This window comes from Crassostrea angulata, chromosome 9 (genome assembly GCF_025612915.1).
Source record: "Crassostrea angulata isolate pt1a10 chromosome 9, ASM2561291v2, whole genome shotgun sequence".
Classification (NCBI taxonomy): Eukaryota; Metazoa; Mollusca; class Bivalvia; order Ostreida; family Ostreidae; genus Magallana; species Magallana angulata.
Genome location: NC_069119.1, coordinates 18082250 through 18106177, shown reverse-complemented (window position 1 = coordinate 18106177; position 23928 = coordinate 18082250). Strand labels below are relative to the sequence as shown.

At 33.7% G+C, this 23928-nt stretch overlaps 1 protein-coding gene across 4 annotated transcripts; it reads right to left on the bottom strand.

Annotated features, from left to right (window-relative positions):
* Nucleotides 1–1121: 1121 nt before the first annotated feature.
* On the bottom strand, nucleotides 1122–23852 carry LOC128163339 (cullin-2-like). Of its 4 annotated transcripts, none has more exons than XM_052826908.1 (19): nucleotides 23731–23852; nucleotides 21149–21275; nucleotides 20794–20897; nucleotides 20367–20464; nucleotides 19605–19710; nucleotides 18966–19256; nucleotides 18460–18622; nucleotides 17912–18036; nucleotides 17401–17508; nucleotides 17022–17084; nucleotides 16501–16629; nucleotides 15569–15655; nucleotides 15015–15164; nucleotides 14493–14570; nucleotides 10872–10938; nucleotides 2901–3094; nucleotides 2152–2253; nucleotides 1686–1802; nucleotides 1122–1385 (listed from the first exon to the last, which is right to left on the bottom strand). In XM_052826908.1, exons 2-19 carry the CDS (start codon nucleotides 21264–21266, stop codon nucleotides 1254–1256), a joined length of 2232 nt encoding a protein of 743 aa, XP_052682868.1. In that variant the 5' UTR covers nucleotides 21267–21275; nucleotides 23731–23852; the 3' UTR covers nucleotides 1122–1253. The 4 variants fall into 4 exon arrangements, with proteins under 4 accessions (XP_052682868.1, XP_052682870.1, XP_052682867.1 ...); XM_052826910.1 differs by having other exon boundaries at nucleotides 21149–21269; nucleotides 23731–23792; XM_052826907.1 differs by lacking the exon at nucleotides 23731–23852 and adding an exon at nucleotides 23553–23707.
* Between the last annotated feature and the right edge of the window lie 76 nt (nucleotides 23853–23928).

The following is a 23928-nucleotide window of genomic DNA, read 5'->3' as shown; positions in this document are numbered from 1 at the left end:
TCTTTTGTGTTGGAGCATAAAGATTTTGTGCCTACACTACAGTTTCAAAACGGTACTAAGTATAATTGATTTGGGTTTATCAAATTTGATTCAAAAGTAAAACTTATCATATTGGAAAACTAAATATAAATGTTCAATTTATGAATTATGAAACTTAATAAGCAGAATAAGTATTTTTTGGCAGAAAATCTGTTAACTCTCTCTACCTAAAGTTTAACTCTCTCTATCTTTGTTTGACTTTGAAAAACTTTCAGCTTAATTTTACATCTCATTAAATGCTAAATATCACACATTTCCCTTCAAAGAGAAAAACGAAAAGAAAATATTGACTGGTGTAATGAATTAAAGCTGAAATTTTAAAGCTTTACAAAAAGGTTGTCAAAACCAATGGTGGTATTGGGGTATATACTTGTATAAACCTTTGACAGTATAGATGTACATGTTTATACCAACTGTAGCAGAGCTAGGGACCATTCCAGCATTATTAATGCAACTTGAATAAAGACGTACAACCAGGTAATAAAAAGATGGCGCATCTTTGACACAGGTTTTTCTTTACATCTTTGCTAGAGTACTTATAGTACTTAGTACATAAGTAATTAATATTATACATGTACTGGTGTCCTAAGTCAGTTATGACGATCACTCCAGGACGCTGAATGGTCCTATGAATAATCATTATATTTTCCTACACAAAAGTAATGTGTGGGTAGTTGGTAGATGTACAGAGCTCCTCTCATTGCTACAATACCAGTCATCTTTTTCCCTAAGGATAAGCTGTATGTGAGTACCAATTACCGGTACTGATGAAGTCCTCTCCCCAAGCTACTATACCGGTAATCCCTTAGTAGTGGGCTGTTTGCAAGTGACAAGTACTAATGTCCAAGCTACAGTAGTCCCTCAGTGGCGCTGAAGAGTCCACAAGATTATGAATACACTAATTGGCCATGCGCGGTTTGGTTCCAGACTTTTCAGCTTTTTTTTCCACAGACGGATTCAGAATTCCTTATGAAGGAAACTTCCAATCCTGTGTTTATTTTACATGTATAGCACTATTCCAAAATAAAATTAAATCTAACAGGAAGAAATTGCCTCTTTTTCTCTCTCTCTCTCTCTCTCTCTTTCTCTCTCTTTCACATATCTGGAACTCCAATCTTTTAATAGAATGAAACTTAATTATCCCAAGTCAGTAGGTTTTCCATGTGCTGTCTGACACACGGAAATTGTCATTTTAAACTAATTACTAATTAGCGTTATGCTATATAGCTGTATTCGTCTGAGGAATTGGCAGTCCTTTCAAGATACGATTTATCTATTAGTGATTCAATGCACTTTTTAATCATGGGTACACTAGGAGCAAATCTGGCCCGGGACTGACTAATCACCTGAAACACACAAAAAACAACACTTTACTCAATATCCATCTTATTTTCATAGTTAATCATTTTCCATGCCCAGGAAGGTTTAAATATTTTCACATTATTTTTCCAAAAATTGCATTTTCATGTGGAAACCCTGTTACATGTATAATTAAGTCATTTTTCTGATGATAGATTTCCATGGTCTTTTAATTATATCTAAACCATCATTAATTAACCGATTTTGGAAAAATAATTAATTATAACAGTTACATAATGTGAAAAGGAATGGAAGTCAACAGTTCTATTTTAATCTCAATGGTTTACCTCTTGAATGAGCATGGCATGCTTCAGGATTTTCCGAGCTTTCATTATGCGAACGATTGCTGCTTGTAGGTACATTTTTCTGTCTTCCTCTACTGCACTGTGGGTCTGTTCTACTTCCTGTTGAAATTCAAATTTACGACTTCACAAATCACTTTATGGCATTGACAAATTTATGTTCATTTTAGATTCTTTATTTTAAATCAAGTACCTTATCCTGCAATTTAACAATATGTATAAAATCAAGTGAACATAAAATTGCTAAATAAAATTGCTTTTCCTGCATTGTTAATGTCATAATTTAATTTAGCTAACATATAAGTAAAAAATTGAAGCAAAATTCTAAAATCTGCGAGATGTGCTTCTCGTGCTTTAACGTGCCTGGATATTAATTCCTCGCGTTTAATTAGAGATCTACAGTGTACAATGAACACAGTGTTCTACAACAGAGAGGCAAGCACATACACACCTGAGAGGAATCTTTCTGAATGGCTGTCGTGATCTTGAACTTTGTTCTTTTGTTGGTGTATCCCAGATTGAGTGAAATACAGCTGCATGCATTAACATCACCCTGCCAAACAATACAAACAGTTGTCAAACCATTGAAATACAATGTAATCGATGTTACTGCATGGCCATGCTACTTCATTGGGTGATTGGTAAGAACCTGCATCTACGATAAATAAATGAATTGCATTTTACAAGTGTAAACTTTAACAAATATCAAAAGACAATACACTGTAACGGGATGGGAGAAATAATGACGGACCAGACCGGGTTTCGAACTCAGGCCCCCTGAATCTCTAGTCAGGTGCTCTACCAACTGAGCTATCTGGCGCCGGTATTCGAAACGGTCTGACCGTCACAACACATTTAAGAAGGGGAAAATCTGTGAAATTGTAAGAGAAAAAACAGTAATATTGTGAAAATTTGCAATTTAAAACAGGTTAAAACCAGAAATGGTAAGATCAGAACTGTATTTTATAGTTCAATCATCTAAGCAGATGGTTTGCTTCACTAATCAGCACAGTTCCTTTTAAATACATGTATATAATAATACACAGAACCTTTATAACATTTTTAACAAAAATATGAAAAATGAAAAATAATTTGTTTTTTGTCATATCACATGTAAAATAAACATGGTTCTGAGTTTTTGATTGTCAAAACAATATATTGATATTTTTAAAATGACCTCCCTTAATGAAGAACTCTTACCTCTGTGCAGACTATTTTAGTATCTAATAAGGTCTGGAGCTGTTTAATAAGTTCTTTTTCTGGTAAATTTGTATTTTCCCGTATGTCATGAAAAGTTTGAATATCACTATTGTTAAACAGCAACAAAATGGCCATCTGAAAACTTCCCATTGTCACAAAGTAGGGGCGCTTCAAATGGTTAAACTTTAACTCAGCTGAAAAAAAATATAACAAGAAAAAATGATTTATTTGGTAGATTTTAGTTTAATATAAAAAATAATAGCGAGCGCAGCTCGCCGGCGCACAGCGCCGGCGCGAAGCGAGCTCTACCGGCAAGGCGTGTGTGAATAGAAAATTCGGACTAGTTGCACATTCATTCAACGGATTTTTTTTGCGTCAGTAAATCGGACCAGTAATGCATCGTTTTAATCGTCCCAGTAGTTCCCTGTAATCATGGCAATTTTTATCACTTCATACTCTCACGAGAATCAGCAAGACAAATTAGACAGTAAAAACAATAACGATGTAAGCGACATACAGTCAATGTTACCTCTAAAGTTCACCTCAGTACACTTTCAATCAAAAATAATCGTGTGACGTCACAAACGTTTACACATTGATCCGATATATTTTTTCGGAGTCAGTAAATTTTGACCCACAATTCATAGCACCAATGGTTTCCAACCTCACGTTCCAACATCACGTTCTCTCGAGAATCAAAGTAAAACCTTTGAAAAGCTTATAAGATGTGTAATTTTATAAACATCATGCTTTTAAGTAAATAAAACAGTATACTTCGCATACTTTTATTTCTATGGGGAGTTTTAAAGAGTAAGACGACACTTAACCGACGTCAGCTTTGACGTCACAATAAGCACTGATAAGGGGAAATTACTCTAATTGAAGTTATTGTAAAAATGCTGAAATGACCAAAATCGTCTCAAAATCTTGCAAAGGCTAAGCTAAAGAACAGCTGACATTAAGGACATTTCTTCAGATAAAGGAAACAGTTGTAAATTGCACTAATTTGGATGAATGCTCACATTTATTTTATTCACCATAATTACGGTAATTTCCTGAAACGTAACGTTATACGTAGCAGCGACTTTTTTTAAAGGGGGTGGGTGGGTGGATGGCAGCCTCATCCAAAAAATCTTTGCAAGCAAAAAGAAAAATAAATCATGAAAATTCTAATCATTCAGCTCTTTAGCAGCTCAATGGTTTCTTTATTTTCACTTCCATTTATTACATGCGGAGGGGGGGGGGGGGGACAACACCATGTTCTTTTAACATGATACGCAAATATTTTTAAGCGTAAATTAAAAATAAAATTAAACATTAATTTTTTTTTTAAAGTGGAGGGGGCAAATCCGTGGTAAGTCGATTTTCTATGTATAAATTGACAAAAATAAAAAAAAAATTAGCATGGGGGGAGCTCTATGATGAGTCAAGTATTATATGTAAGTTTAAGAAAAAATGTCTACTGCAAAAAAAGGGGAAATCAATCAATCAATCAATCACAATCACAATCACTTTAAAAGAGGAGATGCAGTGCAATGAATATTTATATATTAAAATCTTTATTATTTAACAACATTGTATCTGAGATTAAACTACTGTTATACATATAAATAAATAAACTAGTGGGTATTGTTTTTTTATACAAAAAAACACATGTCTCCCCTTCTCCCAAAGGATTGTAATATGGGGCAAATTTAATAAGTGAAAAAGAATGAAGTCAGCTTTATGTTAGATATCATCCATATATGATACAGTTTAGAAAATGAATTAATTTGAGACACAAGATTGGTCAAGGTCAAAAATTATGGAAGCGTGCACTTCTTCTCAATACCATCTACCTATGTTCCAAGTTTGAAGCCTTAATGTCAAAAGCTATCCAAGTTACCACCCAGACAAAATTTAATTATTTTTTTTTTAATTTGACCTTGAGTAAAACAAGGTCAAGGTCAAATATTAATCACTAGTACACCTCAGTGTATTATAATTAATCTTTGTGTAAAGTTTGAAGTCCTTCTGTCAAAGAATATTTAGGAGGTGAACAATGAAGTTTTTTCTAATTTGACCTTGAAATATAATTTTTAGGTCAAGGTCAAAAATTTTGGTAAGGTTGAACTGGACTATATACCATCTATGTATGATACAAGTTAAAAGATTGTATGATTAAGGAGTCTTGTGTTATGGTCCGGACTATTTATTTTATAAAACGCTTGACCTTGAAGAAGATAATAAGTCAAGGTCAAAATTTTTTTATGGCGTGCACTTCTTCTTAATACCATCTACCTACGTTCCAAGTTTGAAGTCTTAATGTCAAAAGGTATCTAAGTTATCACCCAGACAAAATTTAATTATTTTTTCTCAAGTTGACCTTGAGTAAAACAAGGTCAAGGTCAAATATTTATCAATTGTACACCCCAGTGTATTCTAATTGTTCTTTGTGTAAAGTTTGAAGTCCTTCTGTCAAAGAATATTTAGGAGGTGAACAATGAAGTTTTTTCTAATTTGACCTTGAAATATAATTTTTAGGTCAAGGTCAAAAATTTTGGTAAGGTTGAACTGGACTATATACCATCTATGTATGATACAAGTTAAAAGATTGCATGATTAAGGAGTCTTGTGTTATGGTCCGGACTATATTTTTTATAAAACGCTTGACCTTGAAGAAGATAATAGGTCAAGGTCAAAAATTTTGATAGCCTGCACTTTTTCTTAATACAATCAACCTATGTTCCAGGTTTGAAGTCTTAATGTCAAAAGGTGTCTAAGGTACCACCCAGACATAATTTAATTATTTTTTCTCAAGTTGACCTTGAGTAAAACAAGGTCAAGGTCAAATATTTATCAATAGTACACCTCAGTGTATTATAATTGTTCTTTGTGTAAAGTTTGAAGTCCTTCTGTCAAAGAATATTTAGGAGGTGAACAATGAAGTTTTTTCTGATTTGACCTTGAAATAAAATTTTAAGGTCAAGGTCAAAAATTTTGGTAAGGTTCAACTGGACTATATACCATCTATCTATGATACAAGTTAAAAGTTTGTATGTTTAAGGAATCTTGAGTTATAGTCCAAACTCTATTTTTTATAAAACGCTTGACCTTGAAAAAGAAAATAGGTCAAGGTCAAAATTTTTGGTGGCGTGCACTCCTTCTCAATACCATCTACCTATCTTCTAAGTTTGAAGTCTTAATGTCAAAGGGTATTTAAGTTACGGATTGGACAAATTTGGATGAAGAAGAATAAGAAGAACTAGACACGATCTCGTTGCGAGCAACGAGGAGGTCTTCCGTCTGATTTTAGAATTTGTTCTATCTTGATTTTGCTATTTAACAGTTAAACATGATTTAGAATAAAAAAAACAGGGTCTACATTCTAGGGGGCCAGATACTATTTTGTTACAGGTGTAAGAGCTTTGTTCAACAAGTGTTTAGAATTCGTCACTGTTCTTGAGATATCTTAGAAGAAAAAGTTTTAGGGGCCGGTCCCTTATCTCCTTATTGGAGCCGCTGAACCAAATTTTGAAGATTGCATGTTGTTAAGTACATCATTTTTAGCATCTTTTCTTCTAAACTGCATTTCAAAATATTTTTTCTTTTTGAGATATAGATGGTCATAGTTTTGGACTCTTGACCTCTAAAAAACCCTCATTACATAACACATGACATTACATTGCTTGGATACATAATTGTAAGATAAACATATTTGCTTCTATAGCCTTTCACAAAATATCCCTCAGTAAAGAGCTACAGATGAAAGACTTTAGAGCCCTTTGGTCCCCTAATTTGAGGGGCCAGCCCCTTTTTCTTGATATCAAATAAAAGGTCATTTAAATTTTAACACATTTTGTTTAACAATTGTTAAGAGATTTGTTACCGTTCTTGAGATATATAGGAAAGAACGTTTCAGGGGGCGATCCCTTAACTGCATTTAACGAAATTTTGAAAATTGTATATTATTTAGTACATCATTTTGACTATCTTTACTTCTATACTTTATTTCAAAATATATTTCCTTTTTGAGATATGGGTGATCAAAATTCTGGACTTTTGGCCCCTTAAAACCCCTAATCACGTAACACACGATAAAATCATTACATTGCTTGAATAAATAGCTGTAAGATAAACATATTTGCTTCTATAACTGTTCACAAAATATCCCTCAGTAAAGGGCTACAGATAAAAGACTTTGGAGCCCTTTGGTCCCCTAATTTGAGGGGCCAGCCCCTTTTTCTTGATATCAAATAAAAGTTCATTTAAATCTCAACACATGTTGTTCAACAAGTGTTTAGAAATTTGTTACCGTTCTTGAGATATATAGGAAAGAACGTTTTAGGGGCCGATCCCATAACTCCTTATAGGGGCCATTTAACGAAATTTTGAAAATTGCATATTATTTAGTACATCATTTTGAGCATCTTTACTTCTATACTTTATTTCAAAATATTTTTCCTTTCTGAGATATGGGTGATCAAAATTCTGGACTTTTGGCCCTTAAAAACCCCTAATTACGTAACACATGATAAAATCATTACATTCATTGGATACATAACTGTAAGATAAACATATTTGCTTCTATAACTGTTCACAAAATATCACTCAGTAAAGGGCTACAGATGAAAGACTTTAGAGCCCTTTGGTCCCTTAATTTGAGGAGCCAGCCCCTTTTTCTTGATATCAAATGAAAGGTCTTGTAAAAATTAATCTTTTTTGCATTACAAGTGTTAACAAAATATTTTTCAGAAAAGAGACAAACTAAGAAAACCAGTAAAAATTACGACGTTTTTTTAGTATCAATTTTCGGGACCAGGCGAGCTTAAACGCCTTTTGAGCATGACAAATATGAACGCCAAATAGCACATCTACAATCTCTTGTCTACAATCCCTGAAAGTTTGAACTCAATATCTTTTACCGTTTAGGAGGAGATCCCTGGACAAGCCGACCCTCTGAAAATCGTTAAAACGTCATTTTCTCAAGAACGGAAATGACGTCATCAAAATAAAAAAATGTATATTAAGTTCGGATTAATATCTATTAGATCTGAAAGTTTCACGAAAATCGGCTGAGCCATTTTCGAGAAATCGCCTGCACAAATTTTGTAAGAAAAAAAATAATAATAATAGGGAAAAAGAAACCGAACGAAAACAATAAGGTCTTCCGTTGGAAAACGGAAGACCTTAACTAGACACGATCTCGTTGCGAGCAACGAGGAGGTCTTCCGTGCGATTTTTTGAAGGTTATATGACCTTGACTTTGATATTTGACCCTTTATCTCCTTATCGGGGCAACAATAAAAAAATTGATGGTTGAATTTTGTTAGGAACATCATTCTCAGCATTTTATTCTATATTGATTTTCAAAATGATGCTTTTTAAAATATTTGTTCTGTTTGAGGTATGTTATCAACGTTTTGTACTTCTGGCCCCTTAAAACCCATTAAAAACCCCTTAATACGGAGCACATGATAAAAATAATTATAATATATTGTTAAAAAAATGTGAGATGAATATATTGCTTCCTAAACATATAACAAAATATTTTTCAGTGAAGTGCTATGGAAGAAAGACTTTAGAGCCCTTTTGGCCCCTAAATTGAAGTGCCAGCCCCTTTTTCTTGGCATCATACGAAAGTTCTTTTGATATTAAACATATTTTGTTCAACAAGTGTTTAGAAATTCTTTGCCGTTTTAGAGCTTTCTGGGATAGGACATTTTAGGGGCCGACCCCTAATCTCCTTTTTGGGGCCAGATAACGAAACTTTTATGATTGAGTATTATTTAAAACATCATTCTAAGCATCTTTTATTCTATATTGCTTTTCAAAATATTTGTCCTTTTTGAGATATATTCGATCGAAGTTTTGGACTTCTGGCCCCTTAAAACCCCTAATTACGTAACACAGAATAAAAATTTTATAATGTATAGTTTTATTAGTGAAAGATGAACATTTTTGCTTCTTAAACATATTACAAAACATTTCTCAGTAAAGTGCTATGGAAGAAAGATTTTAGAGCCCTTTTGGCCCCTAAATTGAAGGGCTAGCCCCTTTTTCTTGGCATCATACGAAAGTTCTTTTGATATTAAACATATTTTGTTCAACAAGTGTTTAGAAATTCTTTGCCGTTTTTGAGCTATCTGGGATAGGACGTTTTAGGGGCTGACCCCTAATCTCCTTATTGGGGCCAGATAACGAAACATTTTATGATTGAATATTGTTTAAAACATCATTCTAAGCATCTTTTATTCTATATTGCTTTTCAAAATATTTGTCCTTTTTGAGATATATTCGATCGAAGTTTTGGACTTCTGGCCCCTTGAAACCCGTAATTACGTAACGCATAATAAAAATTTTATAATGTATAGTTTTTAGTGATAGATGAACATTTTTGCTTCCTAAACATATAACAAAATATTTCTCAGTAAAGTGCTATGACAGAAAGACTTTAGAGCCCTTTTGGCCCCTAAATTGAAGTGCCAGCCCCTTTTTCTTGGCATCATACGAAAGTTCTTTTGATATTAAACATATTTTGTTCAACAAGTGTTTAGAAATTCTTTGCCGTTTTAGAGCTTTCTGGGATAGGACATTTTAGGGGCCAACCCCTAATCTCCTTATTGGGGCCAGATAACGAAACTCTTATGATTGAGTATTATTTAAAACATCATTCTAAGCATCTTTTATTCTATATTGCTTTTCAAAATATTTGTCCTTTTTGAGATATATTCGATCGAAGTTTTGGACTTCTGGCCCCTTAAAACCCCTAATTACGTAACGCAGAATAAAAATTTTATAATGTATAGTTTTATTAGTGAAAGATGAACATTTTTGCTTCTTTAACATATAACAAAATATTTCTCAGTAAAGGGCTATGGAAGAAAGACTTTAGAGCCCTTTTGGCCCCTAAATTGAGGGACCAGCCCCTTTTTCTTGTTATCAAAGGAAAGCTCTTGTAAATATAAATTTTATTTGCTCTATATGTTATAGTAAAATATTTTCAGGAAAGGAGATAAAGAACGAAAACCATTAAAAATTACGTCGTTTTTTCAAACTCGATTTTCGGGTCCAGGCGAGCTTCGACGCCTTTGAAGTCAGACAACCATAAATGCCTTTAAACACATCTACAATCTTTTGTCTACAATCCCTGAAAATTTAAATTCAATATCTTTTTTCGTTTAGGAGGAGATAGCAGGACAAAATGACCCTCTTAAAATCACTAAAACGTCAATATCTCCCGAACGGAAATGACGTCATTAAAATAAAAAATTATATATAAGGTTTTTATCAATATCTACAAGATCTGAAATTTTCACGAAAATCGGTCAAGCCGTTTTCAAGAAATCGCTTGTACAAAAAAGCGTAAGAAAAAAAAAAATAATAAAAGGGAAAAAGAAACAAAGCAATAACAATAAGGTCTTCCGTTGGAAACGGAAGACCTTAATAAGAAGAATAAGAAGAAGAAGAATAAGAAAGTCGACAAAAACAATATGTCTCCCCTTTGAAAGGGGAGACATAATTATAACAAATCTTATAAACTATGAATAATGAAAATCTACTGAACCATAGGTATGTTTTATTTTTTTGCATTCAAATTTCACGTTGTTAATTTTATTTTATCAATTTATTATAATTCATTGTTTAATCACATGCTGTGCTCGCCCCAATGGTCGCACCGTAAAACATATTATAGATAGCTATAGAACATATTAAAAAAAAACTTTCCTAGAATTTTAAAGAATGTTAGAATATATTAATTCAAAGAATATAAAAGCTCTTAAATAATCATATTTATCCGTAATTAAATCATATGCCTTTAATTGTTCACTATATTTTTTAGAATCAAATTTCTCTCTCTCTCTCTCTCTCTCTCTCTCTCTCTCTCTCTCTCTCTCTCTCTTTCTCTCACTCACTCACTCACTCACTCTCTCTCTCTCTCTCTCTCTCTCTCTCTCTCTCTCTCTCTCTCTCTCTCTGTTCAATACATACCACTACAGAAATTATGGAGCCAAGTCAGCTTTCTTCCACTGTATTTTACATTATAGAAAGCTTCAAACTGCAAAGAATCCAATAATATTGATTACAAATTGTTTCAAGCTTAATAAATCTATTAAATAAATGTACTTCATATAAATATAAGGATGTAAGTATGTGTATTTTAATAATTATGTTAAATGGCAGCTGCTGTAAATCAAGCAATATTTGTTATTTTTCAGAGTTCATTTTCAACTTAATACTTTTACATTCAAATTTTGAATACTTTAAAGGTCATAAATTTCTTTTTCCACTTTTTGATCAGAATCCAGAGACTCCATCATACAGACAAAAGCCTCTGAGAGACATGCTTCAAAAGATGAATGGGGGAGCCACCTTGGTTTTAATCACTGGTTCATGGGCTCATAAACCTCAGATGCACTCCGCTGACATCACAACATGTACACCCAACAGGGTGACACAAAGTCAGGCTCCACCCACAAATCTCTGCTCTGCCTTTTACCTTTCACACACCTTTTTCTCACCTTTTGCACCATTAGCAGGATTGTTCACCCTCTCTCTCTATCATATCAAGAGTATTTGTTTCAATCATCAAAGGACTAACTTGTTTGAAGAGTTTTTCATGTGAAAAACATCATTCACAGTTAACCCTTTTCATATGACGAACAGAGGTCTTCACAAAATCTACGAAAGACTCTCACCCCTCTACCACACAAGGAATCTTCAAAAGACTTCCACCCCTCTACAACACAAGGAATTTACTTTAAAAATGACAATAGATAAAAAATGCACACATTCTCCAACTCACTGGCAGAGCTAGAAGCTACATCTCTATTTCATCACTTCATTTCTAAAGCAGATCATCATGCAAATTCTGAATCGCCATGATTATGTAAAACAAATAATTTACATAAACAGTACATAAACTAGTAAATGTTATCTATATACATATTAACATTATACATTATCCATGTACGTTACTAGAGAAACTTCAAATGAATCTGCATAGTACATATAATATTTTTGTACAAAAAAAATGTACTTGTATTATGTACATATACCTGATACCTTTGTTATGAACTTGTTAAAAACCTTATGTATAACACCGTAAACAACAATGCATACAATGCATTGTGCTACATAAAATTAAATAAACATTAACCTTTCAACATTGTACAAATCATCTGACAACTTTGTACAGAGGTGTGTTCAGCAGAGGGAGAGCTAGCTCACAAAAATTTGGGTTGCAAAAATGGGCAATTTTTGCGAGTGCTCGTGAGCACATGCTCTTTTGAACACATCTTTAGTTTAATTTGTTCCAAAGGCCGCACGAATATAATTTCTTGTTTGTCGGGCCCTGTGCGCTCGTATCTAAATAAAACTATACAAATAATATTTTTATTTATTTCCCGCATCCAGAAAATTCTGAGCTGTTTTCCGTTCTATTTCCACTCTTTTTTTTGCATTTTAGATAGTTTTAATTTATAAATCGGAAACAAGTAGAAAAAAATATAACCATCTGCACAAATTTATTTCTGTACCGCCTAAAAATTTGGGCAACAAAAAATAATAACTTTATTAAATTGCTTGCCCGTTCCCACCTTTTTTCACTGGATGTCTGACAAACAATAAATTATATTGGTGTGGCCTTATATCTCAAAATATCTCCACAACATTAATATACACTTCATATTGTTAACCAAATCACAGCAGATAAAGCTCACTTGTTCACACCAAGTCTCGATCACTAACTGAATTTATGTCATTCTGTCTATTTCAATAATCTGATCAATTCAATGCGACCACATTTTTGGGAAAGAAGTGGAAGGTACAAATGCAATTTGTAACCACATGAATATCTTCAGCAATTTTTTAATACCGGTAACTCATCTAACAATAAATTTTAAGTTTTTGATCAGAATCCAGGGACTCCATCATACAGACAGAGGCCTCTGAGAGACATGCTTCAAAAGATGAATGGGGGAGCCACCTTAGTTTTAATCACTGGTTCATCTGCTCATAAACCTCAGATGCACTCCGCTGACATCACAACATGTACACCCAACAGGGTGACACGAGGTCAGGCTCCACCCACAAATCTCTGCTCTGTCTTTAACCTTTCATACACCCTTTTCCCACCTCTTACAAGATAAACAGGATTTTTCACCCTCTCTCTTTCTCTCTTTAATCAAGAATGTTTGTTTCAATCATCAGAGAATTGAATCTTATGAAGAGTTTTTTTTTCATTAAAAAAAAAAAAACATCATGATTAACTCTCTTCATACGACGACCGAAGTCTTCATAAAATCTTATAAGAAAACTTTCACTCTGCAATCACACGGGGGCTTTAAAAATTAAATCAATCAAATCATAGATAAATGTTATCACGCATTCACCAAACTCACAGACAGAGCTAGAAGCTACGTCTCTATTTCATCACTTCACTTCTCAAGCTAAAATTCAAGCAGCCCTAGTAAAACCAGATATGCTGGTTTGAAAAACAGTAATTCTCGGTTAGTAATGACATACACTGGTCCATTTCCTTTCTTTTCAAAATAATTTTAACATCATTATTCAAAATATTTTACAAATTTTCATCATTGCTAAACATGTCGAAAAAAAATTCTTTTAAGATAAAGCATTAGATAAGGGAAAATTTTCTTTAAATGTGTTCTTCATCTTCATTTGTGATAAACTTTTTATCTGGTTGTCAACAATTCAGAGCCAAGGGACTCAATCACATTTGAAAAAGGAGAATCCCAAGAGAAACATGCTTCAAGGACCCACAGAAAAGCCACAATCACCTTCTATCATTGGTTAACAAAGGGATAACCTCAGATTGCGCTCGTGACATCATGCCTATATATAGCATCAGGCTCTTCTAGCAGATCCAGTACTCGAGTTGTCATGAACTACCACCCCCTCCCATCTATAAACTACTCTTAGCCCCTCCCCTATTCCTTTTTATCTACATCTGCCCCCTCTAAGCCCAAATAATCAGATATCAGTCAAAAATTGATCTAATGAAATCATCAGTTGGCAGGCAGCCAACTTCATAACGACAGAACAGAGATCATTTCTCTGATTATTTGAGCATCCCTTTTTGGACACACCCTCCCCCCCCCCCCCCCTTTTAAAAAAGAGACCTAATGTCCCATATCTAGTAGTCAGAGGTCAGAATTATGATCAGTAAAGTAATCATTAGTTGTTTTTGAGTCAACTTCATAACGACAAACAGATATCATTAATCTGACTACTAGATAACTTGTACACATGTTCATAGGTTAAAAACAAGAATATGACAACTAGGGCGTGAAGCAAGTTTCTTTTTCATCATAATACATGAATATTGTATGTTTTGTCATGCAGTTGGTATCAAAGTTTTTTTCCTGAAAATTTTTTGTCAACTGATGACCATCATGTATTGAAATCACCAAGAATTTTTTTTTTTTTGAGTCTATTATTGTTTCTTATAAAGCAAAAGACCCAAGTATCAACAATCTGGGGCTTTCTGATGAAATCATGGCTAAACATCTTAGGTATGGAGAAGCATGACAAAGGCTCATTCTGAAACATGACTGTAACCATTGTATAAAACAAGGGAGGCCTACTTACCATTTGTACACTTTTCTCTAGTTCTTGTGGTATTGAGAAAGAAGGGAGATTACTCTGTCCTATAGGCCAAGCTCCTGCCTGAAAAAGGTCAAAAGTCATTCCTAGTTTATACCATTGACATTATGTTCAGAGATCCATTCAAAAGATATGGAAAAAAAATTTGACAAACAATACAATTATAAAATCTTTTAAAGAGCAAATGTTTTAATCTGTTATCATATATTTATGACAAATTCAAATGCCACTGACCAGCAAAATTGCAAGTGGCCATATTTGGTACTTAAAAGTTAAACCAATCAATTTGTCATATTCAATTAGAGCAAGAAGTAATTTATGACAATCAAATTTTTTTTCACATTCAGTTTACTCCTGATGTTCTTTTTATTCAAAAAATCTTTCAAAAATCTTTGTACCGGTAATCTATATTTCAAAATTCAAAAGTCATGAAAATTCAATGTAAATTTGAAAACAGAAAGTTCAAACAAACAAAATATACCACAGAAGCTTATTCAATACAGTTACCTGTAAAACCATTATAGAAAAGTTAACTCCCAACTCTACATTTTCCTTGGATTGGATGAAATCAGAAAACTCTTTATTTAAAGTCGTGCTGATGGAGACATCCGTGAACATCCGATGTAGTTTGTTGGTGAATTCATAGCCACAGGCTTGCTGAAAATACGACCAATGAAACAGATGAATTAATGACGTAAAACACATACATAGTACACCTGAAAACACGGTTACTTAATCCAAAATGTCCACAAATCAATATAAACATTATATTTATGCTGTCCTGTTCATACTAGTAAATCTAATTTTATTTCGATGAAAATTTCTTCTGCCTTCAAATCAAGCTAATAAATTATATGTGTGATCAGAGTTTGTGTACTAGAATTGAATCAATAATACAGATATCAAATGCTTAGAGCTACATTGTAAATACTACATTGTAAATACTATGTATATCAAATGAGGAATGAAGCCAAAAACTTTAGGTGGGGACTTACAGTACTTGCAGACTTGATATCAAAACTGAATACATGATAGCAATTAACCGGTAGGTCTGCACAAACCTTGAGTTTATTTATCATGGCTTCCTCTGCATCCATTGAAGCTGATTGTCCATATATCAGTCTTTTTGCCAACATGCGTGAATAAAACTGCAAAAGAAAAAAAGAGAGAGAAATTACAGTCAGCTTAGCTGAAACAAGACTCTATATGTTTTGTAGCTTCAAACAAATTGATGTAAAAATGTTCTTTACACAACATAATCAACTGATGACAAAGGTTGTAACTTTCTCAACACACTATATACAGGGAAATATTCGCCCCGTTTTATTTTCCCTCCTTTTGCCCTCATTGTTATCGAACGAATTCATGAGTGGGTAAATTCTAAAGTCTCATATTATTTTTCTTAAAAACACAACATGGTTTGGGTGAATTCAAGACAGGGCAAAACTTTTCATTAGTGCAGAAGGGCGAAAATTACACAGGGCAAAAATTAACCCTGTATACAGTACTGATTACTTTTCTAAATTTCAGAGATTTAGTAATTAGCTGAGCCATTTGTTTTTGTTTATTCTCTCACTAAAGACACTACAAATCCATATTATTGAGATATTTGAAGATGCTACACCCTCTTATATTTACCTTAAAACTACAGCCTACCCTTTGGAACAGATCTTTATCGTCGAGATATCTGAATACTGGGATACAGTTTATAGTGAGCTACCCCCACTTGGGAACACATCCTTATCGTCAAGATATTTTAAGATGCTACACCCTCTTATATTTACCTTTAATCTACAGCCTATCACATCTATATCGTTGAGATATTAGAAGAATGTGATACATTTAGTGAGTTACCTACCCTTGGCACACATCTTTATTGTCGAGATATCTGAATACATGTACTGGGATACAGTTAGTGAGCTAACTACCCTTTGGCACAAATCTTTATCATCGAGATATTTAAAGAAATGTTTACATTTAGTTTGCAACCTACCCTTTGGAACACATCTTTATCGTCGAGATATTTGAAGACCGTGATACAGTTAGTTAGCTTGTCATCCATCTCAGACTCAGAAACTCCTTTCGAACTTTTCTTTAATAGGTTATCACAGTATTTTGAAAGCTGTAAAAGAGAAAATATCTCTGACATATTTTGTAGATTAATGTTTGACAATCTAACCCTATTTTTTTTTTAAATATTAATAAGGAAATGCATTTAATTTCATACATTCAGATTTAGTGAACCTGTTCAACTTGGTTTCATTCATTTCAATTTTTTCAAATAATTTTTCATAGAATTGAAGAATAAACACTCTATACAAGTCAATTAGTTCAAGCAATAAATATTTACATAGATGTTACTGGGGCAATTCTATTGTTAATACATGTTTATCATTACTCGTTAGATACAATGTGTAAAGATTGACACAAATCTGCATTTTGTATGTGTTCTTTATGCTCAAAGACAATCATGTACATGTGCACTACAACTGTAAGAGGTAAACTGGGACCCACCATTTCTGGAGATTTACACATGTGCTTCACACTCTGTTTGAAGTTAATGGCAGCTGCACAAGCCTACAAATTATTTTTTTGAAATAACAAAAACAAAAATAACATAAGAATAAAATAGGTCCAATATTCCACATCTGTCAACACTACACACTTACAAAATTACCTATTAAATATGAAAACCAAAACTACCACTGACAATAATTTTTCGCTTTGAATTATCCTAAATAATCCAGTATAAATCCTTTTTCTATGAACATTCTCTAACTAGCTACATACAGTTTCTTTTAAAACAGTTACTCCATTAATCATATGCTGAAACAATGTACAATAAATTTAAGTTGCTACAGCCAGAGTTTTGAAATCTGGAGTCTGGAGTTACCTTGTCTAGAGCCCCGACGAACTGCTGATCCGAGTGAAACACGCCCTGGATCATCTCCGTGTATTTCTGGTGGACTTCCAACATGGACTCCACAAACTGACCAGGAACCTTGGAAATATTCAACAGAAATAATCAACTATAATTGTTCCCAGTTTAGCACTTTTTGTACAAAATATCCCAGTCTAAAGACCTAGAGTATTTTCCTAAAACTGCCAGAACTCTGCATGGTATCTGGGAATAAACTAAAAGTTAACCAAGAAAAATCACAGAAAACTGGAATGTAAAGATATGGTTTTAAAATAATGCTATAAAGAACAAATAATTAAAAACCCTTTAGTGTACTACTTCACCATAAGCTTGCTGCATGTTACCTACATACACAGAAAAAGGATTGGACAAAACATCCATTCTATTTTTAGTGTAGTAGAATGCCATAGGGCCTGTTACTAAATTGCAGGTCATGAATTTGGATTGGGGGGGGGTGTGTTGGAGGATCCCCAGATTGACTTACATTGTCTCCTTTGAGGCTCCTGACCGCCTCCATCCCGGTCTGCTTGATGTGGCCCTCCACTTCCTGTATGAGGACCCCAAGTCCTCCGTGGATCGGCTTCAGGAGTTTGTACATGTTGGAGAGATCTGCAAGGCAAAAAGTGATATCATGTAAGCCTGATTCAGTAACATGATAATGGAGTTTCTAAGTATGTTAGAAAGATACAAGAGCGTGTACAGGTTCAAGAGATTTGTAAGGGAAGACATCATACAATGTGAGCCTGATACAGTAATGATATTCAGCGTTTACTCAATACATCTTTTGTTTATTTACAGTTTCCTACAGTGAGTCACTGCATAAAATGTATTGGCTTAAATTCACATTAGGATAAAATTTTTAACAAATAATATTTTACTTTCAGATTACAACAAATGGAAGGAGCAGACATAGAGTTTGTTAAAAATCAATAACATGGGTCAGATTTATAACTCTGGCTTTTTATTCCTGTTAAAACCAATAACATGGGTCAGAATTATAACTCTGGCTTTTTTTTCCTGTTAAATAAGTACCTCTCCTCCTCTCCTGTTTGACCATGTCCTTACACTCCCCGTGTAGGAACTGGAGGTGATCGGCCACCATCCTCTGTTGACACTCGTGGGTGATTTTGTTGTAGGAGCTGGGATGTAGGAACTTCCGACTTCGGAAATCCTCATTGTCCAGTCGCATGATGACCTAAAAAACACAAGACATCACAGGGTGAAATACTGCAGTGAGATAGCCAATGGACAGAAAATTTTAGATAGTAATCCATAATCTGTGACAAAAATTTGACAATTGTTTTAAACCAGTGAAGATCCAGCTGGTAGCTGGCCATCTATGGTATTCAATACCTTTAAAATATTATATAAATAACCTGTATAATATGAATTCTGTTGAATGCACCCTTGCAATTTCAGTTTACATGTACACTGTATTATGGAATTTTATAAAAATAAATAATTTATCCAAAGAAAGAGTTACCCCCCTTATATAAAGTAGATAATGTACCATAAGTATTTATCTAAATCTCGCCTACCTTTTCCATGTACTCAGAGCATGTGTGCTCATCCTTGAGTTTCGCCGCCTCCTGTCGGTAGTGAGCGCCTGTCTCGAGTTTATAGGGATTCTCCAGCAGCTCCTCATACAACAGGAGCGGGTGCTTCCTCTTGTACTCCTGAACATTGACAAAGGAGTTTATGACCCCGTGAACCACCGTCTGGTTTACCAGCTCCCCCATCCGGTCCCGTGATACCTCGTTGAGGATCAGTTTAAGGAGGGTCTCCTTCAGGGGCTCTATCATTAACCTCTTCCATGTATCCAGTGCTAGCTGTTAACATTAAAAAAAAATATTTTTCCAACATGCCTTTTTCCATACTTATCTCTAACAGCTTTAAAGTGGTTATTGCTCTCAATTACAGACCAGGCTATGGGGCCAAAACTTAGATAAGTTAACATTTGATCAACAAATTCCCACTTTTACATAAAAGAAATGAGAGAAACAGAGTGAAACTGTGATAAAATGCTAGCCCCTTCAAGGTTTATGCCCCATGACCTGACTTCTGCGACCTTTCATTGACCTGTGACCTTTTAATGACCTATGTCATTACTGACCTTTTGAACTTTTATTGACCTGTGACCTCTTATTGACTTTTTGAACTTTCTTTGACCTACTTACCTCCCCTATTTCCAGCAGCTGATCAGCTGTGTCTGTACTGATTCCACCATAACTCAGGTCAGCATCTGTGTACTTTTGTTTCTTTATGTAAGTTGTATTCAGGTATCTATGGGAAAAATTATCACCATGAATCACTTGGCACAATATTAATTTTTTCTCTTTTACCATTTCTATATATCAGCAATATACAAAGTTATACAAAATGTCACTATACCCATGCAGTTAGTTCAGATAACATGCTGATACATCTGGTTCAGATATCACAAACTCACCCTTTCAACTGCTTTAGATATCACATGCTTACCCATACAACTGGTTCAGATATCATTCAATTACCCATACAACTAGTTCACATATTGCACACACAACCTTGGTTATCATACACTTAACCATACAACTGGGTCAGAAAACACGCATTTACCATGTTTACCCATGCAAGTGGTTCAGGTATCAAACACACACACACACACACACCCTTACAACTGGTTTAGATATCACACACTTATCTAAACAATTGGTTTCGATATCACACACTAACCCATATATTTGGTTACGATATCACACACTTAGCCATGCAACTGGTTCAGATATATCACACTCATCAATACAACTGGTTCAGATATCACTTACTTACCCATACAGCTTGTTCAGATATCACTTTCTTACCCATACAACTGGTTAAGATATCATTCACTTACCAATACAACTGGTTCAGATATCACTTTCTTACCCATTCAACTGGTTCAGATATCAGTCACTTACCCATACAACTGGTTAAGATATCCTGACCCTTTACTGTACTCCTCCCAGTGTCTGTGGTAAGTTGACAAACAATTTTCCTCACCATTGCCTTGTACTTTCTGCAGATAATATTGTTTACATTTAAATTTGATATTCCACATTGGACTATCTCACTATCACATCTGAATATTTACTTCAAAACTTCCTTTATAAATTGAATGTCTTAGATGAATTTTTTCCTAAGTTAAAGGCTTAGTAAAATATACTTAGAATACTTAATTCTTTTACAATGCCTATATACACTATACACGGTAATAATTTTCCCCATCGATTACAATGAAACATGTTATGAAGTTGGTATTATTATCAAGTTTTGTTTAAGAGCAGCATTCATTGATTGTTCTCTCAATTTAAGCTATACTCTCATTTGGTAGGGGCCATTACTCACATTGTAGAGGTCTGATACATGGTTTTCCAGGAACTTCTTGGTTTCAGTGTACAGTTTATCACTCAGAGGATCGGGGCAGGCAACACACAGAGCATATACATCTGTACACAGCTGTTAAGGACTCTCTGTTGTTTCTCTATTTCTCTTATTTTCATTTTTACCATGTGCTTTTAAAGTCATGTTTTTCAAATATGATGAAAATAAATGAGGGATGAAAAATCTGTTTTGTTATGTCTACTTAATTAATTTGTTAACAAATGACATTAAAGTTTATGAGTTATTATACTGCACAATATTAATGGCAGCCCCTGTAATTGATTATTTCAAACATATTGTTCTCACATCAAAGGATATGAAAATCTGTCATTCCACGTAGCTCGCCCGACTTTGGCACATGTAACGACCCCTTTTACTGTTTCCAGAAGTGTCGTCCATGTGGATTCAAAATCAACTTTTCTTGGTTTTAGAGACATCTCCTACAACTTTGAATCAATAACAATATCACTTCTATGTAATATATTGTTTGCCAGAAAGAACTATATATGATAACAATTAGATTTGGCCCCCATGATTCACCATTTTTTAAGTGTTTCAAGTACAATAAAATATTTACTTATTTTTTAGAAGAGTTGATATAAAACATATTTTTCATCTATTTATTTGCACTCACTTGCAGTATATGACGTCAAAAGTGACGCCATTTCTATAATTAAAACAAAATCAGCCAAAAATTGACATTATTCTTATTTATTTACAAATGGGAAATATAGAGCGCATGCTTGAACAAGGAAAATTTTATTGTCTTGGCTAGATACATCTCTGATTAAAATATTTTGTTTGTTCAAGCATGCGCTCTATGTTTTCAGAAGGAAAACCTACTTGAAAACAAGCAGTTTTATGCTAAAAATGGCGGGAAAAGGTTGTCTTTACAATGTCATATTTCTAAATTGTGGGCACTTAATTGAACCAAATGAATATAATGTAAACACATCACATACATATATGCAGGGACCAACCTAGAGCAAAATTTTAGGGAGACTTCACTTCTCCCTAACAGAAAAATAGAGAGAAGCTTGAGAAATCAGGGAGACTTCCATTACTTGACAACAGCATAACGCTTATGACTCAATTTTTAATAATTTTATAAAATTAGATTAGAAGTCAATAAAAAATAAAACAACTTCTAAAAATTAAAAAAAAAAATTGACCAATTTATTAAATTTAATTTATTTGATGTATTCATACATTTTATAGATAAAATGTGTTGTAATTGTGTTAGCTAAATGACAAATAAAATCAGTCTCTGTATTTCTGTGTATTTTGGAGGTATTAGTCTAACCCTTTGACCCAATTACAACCGTTATGTAGATGATCTTTTCTTTTTTTTTTTAAGATAACTGTAAATAAACGGTTTTATGATTGTTTTAGCATTTAATTTACTTTGGCAGAGTTATTAACTAATTACAAGTTACCAACTAATTGTAACATCAACACTAAAAGAAATAAACATCGGTTGCACAGTATGTGGTCGCATCATGCATCACCCGTATTTTTAACCCCCTAAAGATCAGACAGTCTTGAGTAATTAATCACAACAGGGGTTAAATGAGACTGTGAAAACGTCTTTAGAATTAGTTAATTATCATTTTATTGCCTTTGGGGTTAATTTACATGATTGTGAACTCATAATAAAGGGCGACTTCAACTTCTCTTTTGGAGGAAATTCCAGCGAAGTTACCGATCAAAAAGCGACTATTTCGCTCAAGTCGCCCCCTAGGTTGGTCCTTGTATATGTACTAAGAAATCAAAGAATTTTAGAAAAATGATGATGTTCATTTTAGGGGGCCATTTTAGGCCCATATCATATATAGTCCTTTCATCAAAAACAGCTAATACAAATAATTTCGGAGAATTTTTTTATGAAGTCATATGATTAGTTTTGCAAAATGCATTACCATTTGCATAGTTTTGAAAAATAATTTCTGTTTATTGATATGAATAACTTAATTATTTCTGCCAAATATTGTACACGCCAAATACAATACGTTCACAGTATATGTTTAAAAAGTCCCACGATCATTAATTAAATCTCATATCAAAACAAGTCTTTAATTAAAATAATCTAAGTGAAACATGCAAGAGTGTAATTTATCATAATATGTGTGTAACAGGATGGGAGAAATAGCAATGGACCAGATCAGATTTCATATCTAAGCCCCATCAATCTCTAGTCAGGTGCTCTATCAACTCAGCTTTCTTGTGCTGGCACCACCACACCCTCCCCTTTACCCTCTAAGGCAAACTTCCCAAGTTCTTTCCCCTTGACAGGAGTTAACCTGTCAGTTCTAGGAGTTGGCCACAACACTGAATGCCACTGGTTAAGAGAAATAATGCAAACTTGACCAGGATTTGAACCGTCACTTGTGATTTCATCAGGTAATAGCCAGGTCAAATTTTAGCACTATTTAGTAACAGAATGAAATTGCTTCCATGTTACTGTACTATTTTGACATTTATTGGCCACAAAGAATACTTTACTCTATTGGATGCGCGTGAATGAGTGTAGTTTCAAGTGTGTCATGTCCAAAAACAGCAATGACGTATTTTCATTCAGGTACAAAAGATAGATTTGATTCCCGCATCTGACACGAGTTATCTACCCGTAATATAGACAAAATTAACGCATGAATGGTGTTTTATCAAAATGTTTCGGTTCTTAAATCTTTCAATTAACAACTCAAACGGGTTCTAGTAATTACCTGTATGTGTAATGATAATGCAGTAAGAACTTTCTTTACGAGGGATCAGGGTGTCGCGAAAAAGACCTTCATTTTTCACATTGCTCCAACTTTCACCAATTTAATTTGATCTGAGTTAACAATGAATATCTCTTTTTCGAGAAAACTCTATTTCTGAAAAGTACCCTTTACAGCTTACTTCTAGAAAGTGCGATTTCTTCACAGTGGTTTTTCCTTTCCTGAGGAGGTCGCCATATTGATTCAGATATCGGAAAACGAAAATAGAAAATTATTATCTGCACAACAAAGCAATCATAACTATAAAATCATGAAAATAAGATAATATAACATTTTTACACGATTATTAAAATAATTATTTTTTTCACATGAAAATGAG